This window comes from Opisthocomus hoazin, chromosome Z (assembly GCF_030867145.1).
Source record: "Opisthocomus hoazin isolate bOpiHoa1 chromosome Z, bOpiHoa1.hap1, whole genome shotgun sequence".
NCBI lineage: Eukaryota > Metazoa > Chordata > Aves > Opisthocomiformes > Opisthocomidae > Opisthocomus > Opisthocomus hoazin.
Window position 1 is genome coordinate 58,078,890 of NC_134454.1, and position 10,640 is coordinate 58,089,529.

The following is a 10,640-nucleotide window of genomic DNA, read 5'->3' on the forward strand; positions in this document are numbered from 1 at the left end:
AAATGCTGGACAGCAGGAGATCAGTCACGCTGAAAGAAAACATCAGCAGGAAGGGGTCGAAGGACATTTCATGAAGGGCTGTGAGCCAGGACAGAGAGGTCAGAGCATCCTCAGGGGGATCTCTGTAAGCTTTCTTAATAAAACCCAGCCACTCGACCCCCCAGAAAGAAATGTTACTCCAGTTCTCGTAGGCTTACTGGAAAACCTGGAGGGTTACTGGAACTAGCTGGTTGGGGTGGAGGTCTCCACACCTGGACCGTTTCTAATCCCAGGCTGTGCTCATTCCATTCTCATTGCTTCACCAACATCTTCAGCAGACAAAAAGCCAAATGCCTCTCAGCAGCCTATCATACACCACAATACAGTGAGTTTATGTTCTCAGAAGGAGTTTCAACATCTACCTTCATCTTATCTTCTGTACCCCATGAGCAGGTACAGAGACTGACAGAAATATAGTAACTGGTAATGGAGCTGGCTTCAAAAAAAAAAAATAAAAGGTAGGAATTATGGCTAGTGGGTTTCCACAGATTTGCAGCCTTCTCAAGCAAGTTCCCAGCAGAGCAAAAGCCCCACGTGAGTCAAGCTACAACGGAGTGGTCAAGTCTTTACAGAGCCACAAATTGAGAGCTCTGCCCCTGCTGTCGCAGATGGACAACCCACCCAACAGCCTGGCACAACGAGTGGCCGGCCCTTGTTTTTAAGCCCTGTTACCATTCCTGCATGGGTGTGAGGTTAGCAAGCCTGGCTGCTTTTGACAGGTCACACTGATCGTTCTGAAATGACTGCTTCTGTTGAGCTTTTCCTAACTCACTTTCCTAAGTACCAGGATGAAATGCAGAAAGCTGGAGTTAAAGTAAACTTGCTAGCTGGTGAAAGTTAGTGCACCAACAGCACAGAGCGAGCAGAGAGAGTGCTGGTGCTCACAAAAAGACCGCTAGCAAGGTTCGTAGTTTTTACTTCCATGGGACCTCATATACCACGTTCGTGTTTCCCTCACACACACACCCAGATGCTAATACATGTGTTTGCAATTCTTAAATTAAAGCATTAGTAAAACAGATTAAGACTCAAAAGAACAGGAGTTTTACGTGGCTAAATCTCACCTGGAGCTGCCAAAAGTTAATGCTAGCAGAGGCTTTGGAAAAGAAGAAATCTCAGCTCTGGTTTTAAACTAATTCTTAACTCTCTGGAGTTGCAGGGAGATGTGTGGCAAGCCAGAAGGTGGGAGAGGAAGGAAAGGGCTTGTGTGAGGCCACTGCCTACAGCCGTTGTCCAGCAGAGAAGTCTGGATTATAGAAAGGGATAACCAAGTTAACTAGGACTTTCCAGCTGAAGGAAAGAGGCAGCTGAGAGACACGTGGCAGAGATGCATGCAGTCACAAGGGGTCTGGAAAAGGCAAAGAGCAATTGGTGATTCACCAACTCTTTTAATGCAACAGCCAGAGGACATCAAAAGAAGGTATTTGGAGTCAGCATCACACCAAATAGGAGATGGTTCCTCACACAGTTCGTAGTCAAAACCACAGACCTCCCTGCAAAGCAATGCCATGGACACCAAAATCCTGCAGGAGCTGAAAAGGAGGGTAAACAAGCTCAAGGGATACAAATCCACAACATATGTAGAAATTACAGCCTTCTCATGAAGCTCCAAGCTGAACACGTCCCAGCCATCTGCTGACATCCATGACCACATGCATGCTCCCGGGCTAAACTTGACCTTGGGTCCAAACTGGTGCAGCCAGCCACTCTTACCTGCTCACCAGGCTTTGGCATGGCCCCAGACCGAGCAGTCCTCAGGCTCGGTACCGTCCAGCCAGCTCCACTCCTCAGTCCTCACCGCAACACACACCACACCTTCATCCCAGGAATTCCCCAAAAGGCACCTGGGCACCGCAGGTTTCCCGTGCCGCTCCCAGACCTGCGGGACGCGCTTTCAGGAGCAGCCTCCCGGGAAGCAGTCCGGCTGCAGAGAGCAAAACTGAAAGGGCACAGATACCATCGGAGCTGCGCTCCCCGCTCAAAGGCAAGCGTCACAAAAGTTCAGTGTCTGATGAGAGGCTCAATTCAGAAATGAAGTAAAAGAGTTGCTTGCTTAGAAAAACGCATGGGAAGAGTGGTAAAAAAATGGATGCCTTAGAAGCAGTATCAAGCAGTTGCAGGTAAAATTTTTTTTTCAGTCTGGTCACCTTGTTTTATACCGGCACTTGAGTTTTTCTCCCCTTAAAGAAATATGTTTGCTTCATTGTTTGGTTGAAGTTGTTAGGAAGCAGTCAGCTGTTACACTGAATTAAATGCTTTTTACTATGCAAAGGCTGACACTGTCTGAGCTGTAACTGCATGAATGTGAACAGCATATTAATTCAAAGTCTGTATGATTACCTTTAAAGGTCACTCAGCATTTTCTGTTTGCCAAGTCAGTGATTTTTGATGTGTGCTGTATGGACCTCTGGATGTCTATGCAGTATTTCTAAGGTACGGGCAGGAATGAAAGCAAGCCAACTGAGAGGTAGGCTTCAGCTCACTGCATGAACCACCACATCCTTAGATATGAGACATAAAGACAGTAAAAAAGATACTGATAGAGGGGATTGTAAGAAATGTGAAACTATAACAAAAAGCCTTAATATTTTCTAGTTTTTAGTAGTCTTTAGTACTGTAACTTGTATTTCTGCATGCATAGTGATCTAACGATGTAACTGTTACACTAATCCCTGTTTTCTCATTAAGGAACGTAGTGGAAGGATATGGGCACAAGCTATCACTTAGTCGTTAGACAGAATAATTAAGTGAAACAAAAGTGGTCTTGGTTCTCAGCAAATAATTGGGATAATTGTGGGATAAAAGAGACTCCTAAATAATTCTACTCCAGACAGCTCAGCCTTGGGAGGGCAGATGCGCCAAGCTACAGAGATAAGGAGGCACCAAGAAGGCAATGAGACCAGAGCAAAACACCCTGAAGGACACGGTGTATGTGATCCTGGAACTGAGTTTGCGCAGAAACGAAGGTCAATCAGTGAACAGCGTGATGAAGAGGATGGGCCTTCATCTTGGGACCCCCGAAGACCACCCAAAGATACTAACAGACATACGTGAAAGATATTTACATATGCTAATTAGTTCCTAGAAATATAAAGAATATTTACACGTGTGATTGTATTTAACCCGAAGCAACAGGGTGCCTGGTGAGCACGTTTGGAGGATAAATCCCCCGTGTGCCCGGCGCTGCAATAAAGAATACCTGCTGAACAGTATGCATTGTACTGTTAGGTTTTTCCTACCGGATCTTCCAATCAATACAAAACATTAAAAGCCACAGTACAAGTATTTTTCCTGAGTTATGTCGAACAGCACTGGGACGGGGGCCTGACTTAAGAAAGACTGCACAAGGACAGCATCTTTTATTCAGATAATTCAGTCGTGCATATGCTAGACATCTTGCATTTACTTTTTTTTGTTCAATCTGTTCCAAGTATATTCAGCAAACTGACAGACTGCTTCTGTTCAGCAGGTAGTGCGCTTCCATCACCTTCAGGTATCTCAGACTGCAGAACAATGTTTATAGACAGGCTACACGTCTGCCCCATACGGACTTCAACTCCACAGAAGCTAAAATTTGGATATGCCTAAGCGTCTCATGAACCTACCAGAAGTTATATCTACATCTTTAAGCAACACAATTCTTTCCAAAACCCAAGCCAACATCTGCAGAGCCTTGAGAACTTGCAGGGTGCATCCTTTCCCATGTGCTGTATATTCTCTATGTCCAGCTAAATAAGTGCTGGTTTTGTGGACCGAAGTAAAAAAGGACGGCATATTGGGAGAGCTCATCTTCCTCTTTCAAATCAATATTACAAACATGGTTTAAGGTAGTATCCCAAAGGGATCAAAATATTCTTTACACCTCAACTTCACTGAACAGTAAACAAAAAAAAACCCCGCACCCCAAACCACTCTACACAAGAGCGACTGGAAGAATGTACATTTGCAAAGGTGTAAAAATCTGCATTTTTATATGCGTAAGGGCAAACTGTAGAGCTACAGCACAGTGAGGGAGCATGCAAAAAGGGCTATATATCTGCCTCTAATTTAGGCATAGTTCATTGACCCCGCAAGATTATTTCATATCATGAATTTCAATTAATTTTACAGCTTTCACCTACATTGTTGTTTCTGAGTCTCAACTAGATTTGGCAGAAGTTACTTGGATCAGAAATCTGACTGAAGTTTGGTCTGAGCTGTTTTTCCTCCCTGGCACAATTAAGGAAGAAGCTAGAAGCCACACCAACAAGTTTCATGCAAGCCTCCTTGCTGTGCAAGTGCTGAGGGACCAAAAAGACGCTGTTGCAAGAGCAGACTGTTTGCTTGCTGAGAAGGTGCGAGCTACGGAGTGCCAGCACCAGCATTGCCGGGCAGCTGCAGCCCTGCGAGCGGTCAGGAGCCACCAAGCAGGTTCCGCTGGGGCAGGAAGGCAGAAGACACTAAGGTGGTAACATCCCCCACAAGCAGCACAACAAAGGCCAGCTGGCACCAGTGTCCCACTGACAACAAAGTTAATACCACTTCTTTTTCCCTCATTAGGCCACAGCAACTCCATAGACGAAAAAGCTGACGAAAACCAGAACTCAATGGTACTAGAATTCATTTTCTTTTGAGAAAAGGGCTTTCCTGGTAAAGGTTCTTCATTTAACGCTTAAAGGCAGCTATATCCTAGACTTAAGTGCATCTTGCCATCACACTTGGCATTTGTTCAGCCTGGGGGATTCGGTTCTTGCCCCATTGACACTTCCTGTTTGAAAACCGTGGTAAAAAAAATAATGAGTACGCTTTGGACATAAGCCACCTCTTCCACCACGCCATTTCATGCTACAAAGAGACAGCAAGTCCCGTTCACCACTTGTGCAAAAAGGGAGGCGTGCATTGTGTAACCTGTGCTTTTTGGGTTGTTTTCTTACTGCTCCCAAACTACTGTATCCCAGACTCAAGATGATGCCTTCTTGCTCAGTCCTTTCACCAAGTGTCAGCAAAATTGCTGTGGCTGCGAGGTGAAGCACTCTACAAGCGTGACAGTGACCAGTGCGCTTCTGCCTTGGCAGCTCATCCTCAAAAGCCAGGTCCAACCTGGTCTCCTTATGCTCACCCCAGCAGATGCAGCACTAAAAATCTTTTCATACAGATGAGCGAAGCAAGTCATGGGGCTGGTGGACAGGCAATCGCAGAGCTCCCGCTCTGATGGACAGCTTGATCCAGTGCTCTGGCAGGTTTGTTTGTTTACAGCACCCAGGAAGCACAGTCAGTTCAGGACCGATTCAAGCTTCAAGGGCTAGGTAGTATCTGATTTCTTGACTCCTGATTCAACCCTGTAGCAACTGAGCCCGCACCCAGAGGGCTAGCCCGCACCCCACACTGCTTTTAAGCCCCATTCCCGACCCGACTTCCTCATCTCTATAATACAGCGAATAAATGCTTAGATGCATTAGCATCCCAGGAGCCTGTGGTCTCTGACAGGAGCTGGCACAGCAGCAAGAGGCGTCTCAGAGCACAGAGGGGCTGTGCTCAGAAAAAGCACCTGGAAACATACTGCAGAAGCATACTTCAAACAGTGCCATTCCTGAGAGGAACAGGAACACTTACAACCAGACTGAAAGTGCTGGGCAGACACTTAGAGCTAGTATCAAATAGCTTTTTCATCCCACGGAAGCATACGATTTCTACCCCACTCAACCTCATCTCAGTGCAAACAAAAGGACTGGAAACAACCTGTGTTACCATAGGTGTTGGAGGACAGGAATCCTCTCAGAAAGAGATTCAGATGTTTAAGACACAGATTGCTCAAGGCCTAAATTTGTTGATCTGCAGCCCCACTTCTCCACATAGCGACGATCCAGAGGAGCTCTCTATCACCCATACCCCCTCTCACCCAAAATTCCAGTGGGAAAGACCCCCACATAATTTTACAACCCAATGTGATGTGACAAACTCCCCTCTGGGTGGGGGAGCCAGACCGTGAAAACCCTGCTCTGCCAGAAGCCAGCTTTCAATCAGGAACTGGCTGCGAGGACACATCCCTTCAAGAAGAAGGGGTGGTGCGTGTCCCCGACCCCAAGGACACTGTTCTACCTCTTCAGCCAAGCCCGCAAACCTGGCACCAACCAACTCGCCCGGCTGCGGCTGCACCCCGGGGATGCCCAGTGCCCACGTCGCAGAGCTGACGTGGGGCGGGATACTCGGGCTGGTGGCTGACTGCCCCGACCTTCTAAGTTTTGGCAGCAGTTCACAGGTTTGCCTAGCCTCAGCTGGAGTACAGCAGCTTGGCAGATGGCTCTCTGATACCCTGGGGACCCGCCTAATTGTGCTCTCCAGACGCTGTCCCCATTCCCCGTCTTCCTGAGGCTCCCTTCCCTAAGCCACTACATTGTCCTACCTCTAAATTATCTTTAAACCAGCACCCAGCAGTACCCAAAGCTCTTGGTCCCTCTCAGGACCCTTGCAACTAAACAGAGGAACTCCGAAGAGAGAGTGTATGTTCCCACAGAGAAGCACAGCTCCAGTCCCCGGTAGCAAGGATGAAGATAATGCCTCAGAAAAAAATCACCCCGGCTCCGAGGTCTGCCAGCCCATCCCTCCATGGAGCAGGGACTGTTTCAGGCAATCAGCTCTGCTGCATGTGCAAGGACAGTTTATCAGCCGCGGCCAAAGCACCCTTTCTCTGCACCGGCGGCCATGTGAGGGGTGTGACTTGTGCCACCTTGACTGCCAGCCCCAACGCCGAAGCTCCCAGTACCTGGCTCAGAGCACAGCCATGGAGCAGGGATGCCCTGTGGCGCTGGTCCACGGTCCTCCTGCAGACAGACTGCCTCTTTATCCCACAGGTATCAAACCCCAAACCATCTCTTAAATCAAAGCTGCAAACTTTCCTGGTACGATAGGCAAGAATAGAAAGGACCGTTCTGGGAGAGAGGCGGGGAGGGGAAATACTCTGAACGACATCCAGGTCTTTCAGCTATGCAGCTTGAAAACAGCAAAGAAATTCTTGGTGAAAAAAAAAACATGAGCGTGTTCATTAGAACCCTCACTGCTCTTTTCCTTCTCAATTTGATGGCATAGAAATGGCAATAGTAAATCAGATAATCTGCTCAAGCACCAATGGCACAAGAGGACCCCTTTCACACAAATAAGTTGTGCAAGAATTTTCTTTACATATCAAGTACAGATTTTTTTGTTGTATCAAGTTTTGAAGAGAGCAGTGCTTAAGTTTCTTGGAATTGTTTTTCACACCACCACCACTGCAAAGCATTTTCTTACACTCTTTCCTGCAATGAACCAAGGCTGTAATTGAAGGGTAGCATTCGCACAGGGGCTCCTACACGGTTTAACCTCACCTTCTCTCCCACCAAAAGCATACCCCAAAACCAGCTTCCCTACAGCCAAACTCGCTGTCTGTGTAAACCAACAGAGCTAGGTCAGATTCACAGCTCGCGTTAAAGTGGTAACATCTGCTGAAACACATCAACTAAGGATATGACTGATGAAAAACCGTTTGAGGTAGAAAGAGGTTTCTTTCTACTAGCTAAACCAGAAAGGCTTGGATGATTCTCAGCAGCCTATTACAATTGCTTCAAACACTGGGTGTGCAACCACCAGTTTCATTAGAAATACTGCATTTGACTTTCTCTGTTTTAATGGCCCTAGCACAGACAGAATTGAAGCGTGACTGAAGCTGCAAAAGCAGTAGTAATTGCAGTTGCCTATTACACACCCAAATCGCTTCAATAACACATAGATGTGCTCTGCCTGGCGATGCAGTAACTGGCACCCCGTGGGAGCCAGGTAATTGTTGTTTATGGCAGGGAAATACTGCGTCTGTATGGGAAGTTAGCACCTCCAGTGAGTTTCTGTGAAGTTCAAGCTCATTACAACTCTACGTTTATGTTCCTATTGAGAAGCAGAGCTCCAGTCACCAGTAGCAAGGATGAAGATAACACCACAATTGCACAAGAGCATCGCTGTGTATGTTTAATGTTCCAAAACTACATCTTTGGTGAATTCATGTCAACCCCACTCCTCCCCAGAAACCACAAAGCTACTACTCAGCCAGAGACACTGGCTTTTTCACAACATTTCATTTAATTTGAGAATTTGGTACGATTGAGAGCTTGTCAGTGCAGCAGCAGTGCTGATTTGTTACACAGACAAGTTACATGGAGACAGAAGCAAAAACAACCGTATAGGGTGTAGGTTGGGGGTCTCAGCCCTGGGGTGGGGGTCCCAGTGCAGCCTCCCTGGTCCAGTTGCTGTCTCTGAGGACCTAGCAGTAATGAGCGCAGAAGCAGGCTCCAAGCTTTTGCCCCTTAGGGAAGTGTGAAAAGAAGGAGAAAAAAAAAAAGAAATGGGAAAAGAATAAGGGAAAAGTAAAAAAGGCAAGAAGAAAAAGGAAGAAATAAAGAGGAACAGGGAAGAAAGGTGAAAGGGAAAAGGGGGGGAAGGGAAAAGGGGGGGAAAAGGGAAAAGGGGGGGAAAAGGGAAAAGGGGGGGAAAAGGGAAAAGGGGGGGAAAAGGGAAAAGGGGGGGGAAAGGGAAAAGGGGGGGGAAGGGAAAAGGGGGGGAAAGGGAAAAGGGGGGGGAAAGGGAAAAGGGGGGGGAAAGGGAAAAGGGGGGGGAAAGGGAAAAGGGGGGGGAAAGGGAAAAGGGGGGGAAAGGGAAAAGGGGGGGAAAAGGGAAAAGGGGGGAAAGGGAAAAGGGGGGAAAGGGAAAAGGGGGGGAAAGGGAAAAGGGGGGGAAAGGGAAAAGGGGGGGAAAGGGAAAAGGGGGGGAAAGGGAAAAGGGGGGGAAGGGAAAAGGGGGGGAAGGGAAAAGGGGGGGAAGGGAAAAGGGGGGGAAAGGGAAAAGGGGGGGAAAGGGAAAAGGGGGGGAAAAGGGAAAAGGGGGGGAAAAGGGAAAAGGGGGGGAAAAGGGAAAAGGGGGGGAAGGGAAAAGGGGGGGAAAAGGGAAAAGGGGGGGAAAAGGGAAAAGGCGGGGAAAGTCAACTGGAAAAGAAGAAAAGGAAAGGGAAAAGAGAAAGGAAGAAAGGGAAAAGAGAAAAGAAGAAAGGGAAAAGAGAAAAGAAGAAAGGGAAAAAAGAAAAGAAGAAAGGGAAAAAAGAAAAGAAGAAAGGAAAAAGAGAAAAGTAGAAAGGGAAAAGAGAAAAGAAGAAAGGGAAAGGTAAAAGAGAAAAGAGAAAAGCGAAAGGGAAAAGAGAAAAGGGAAAGGGAAAAGGGAAAGGGAAAAGAAAAAAGCGAAAGAGAAAAGGGAAAGGGAAAAGAGAATGGAAATAAGGAAAGGCTAAGGAAAGAGGAAGGGAAGAGGAAGGGTGCCGGTGCCCGCGGCCGAGCGTTCCCCCCGCACCCGCGCCGGCACAAGCCGCCCTTACCGCACCGCCGGCTCCGTCCATCTCCCATCGCCGCCTCGCGGGCCGCAGGCGCCCTCCCGCGAGGCCGCGCCGGGCCGGGCCGAGGCGCCCTGGCGGCCCCCAGCCCCGGCGGCGGAGCCGGGCCGGGCGGGGCGGAGCCGGGCCGGGCGGGGCGGAGCCGGGCCGGGCAGCGCGGCGGGCGGCCCCAGCACGGTGGGCGTGGCGAGCGCGGGAGCAGCGCGGCCGGGGCCGGGGCAGGCCCGGCGGGGCGGGGCGGGGCTCGGCCCGGGCGGGCGGGGGGGAAGGGGAGACCGGGCGGGGCGGGGCGGGGGGGCACGGAGCAGACCACGTGCTCCTGAGAAAGGTTCAAAAGGAAGAAATTTAAAAAAAAAAAAAGCAAGGAATTATTTCGGGATTAGCAAAGCAACGGAGCGAAAACCGCGGCGCAGCCGGCGTGCCCGCAGCTCCCGGAGCCGGGACGCGCCGTGCTCGCTCGGCCGAGCCCCCGGATCCCTCCCGCGGGCCTCGCAGCTGCTGCCAAGGGGAGTAAAAACCCACCCGAAAGCCTGTTCCAGCCCCGGGGCTTTCCCCCGCGCCCGGCTTCAAACAGCGAGAGCGCGCGGGTGTCTGCGGAGTAAGCCCCGCCCGAACGCTGAAAACTGATTTTTGTTTCTTTTTCTTTTTTTTTTTTCCCCCACCGTTCGCTGGGAGTTCTCTTGCGCCGTGGGGTTTCCGAGCGCGCGGTCACGCAGTCAGGAGTTCTCTAACCGGGAGCTCTGCGAGCTGTCCTTTCTAACGAGAGCGGGGTTTCCCCGTCGGATGCTGCGCTGCAGAAAATACCCCCAAATCTCCTGGGCCCAGTTAACAAGAGTTCGCTGCACAGGCAGCCGACAGACTGGAGGAAGCAGAACGTTAAGTTTCTGCAGTTTCAGCGTATTCGCGTTCTGTTCGGTAGCAGTGGAAAGTTTTGTGGTTTTTTTTTTTTTTTAAACCCGCCAAAACTGAGGGTAAGGTTTCTGGAGCAACGTGGGCAAGGACCAGGACTCACTAAACGCTCGGTGCTCGCTCCTTTGCCTGCGCTGGGAAACAAAGCCGCTTTGTGGTGGGTGGACGGCAAGGTGGTTCCGGCGGCCCTGCTGTTACGAAAGGCTTTGGACCATCTGGTGGTAGAAGTGCATCACCATGAAGTCACTGACCGAAGCGTGCCACACCCCGGACACGCCAGCATCTCTGCCTCGCTCCCCGCCGGCCTCCT

The 10,640-nt window shown here is 49.5% G+C and overlaps 1 protein-coding gene across 2 annotated transcripts in view; it reads right to left on the reverse strand.

Annotated features, from left to right (window-relative positions):
* Positions 1 to 9,502, reverse strand: part of PSD3 (pleckstrin and Sec7 domain containing 3) — a 121,410-nt gene extending 111,908 nt beyond the window's left edge. For both annotated transcript variants that reach the window (XM_075411692.1, XM_075411693.1), the window contains exon 1: positions 9,407 to 9,502. In XM_075411692.1, the coding sequence (XP_075267807.1) occupies positions 9,407 to 9,427 (21 nt within the window). In that variant the 5' untranslated portion in view covers positions 9,428 to 9,502. The remainder of the gene's footprint in view (positions 1 to 9,406) is intronic.
* Positions 9,503 to 10,640: the final 1,138 nt, after the last annotated feature.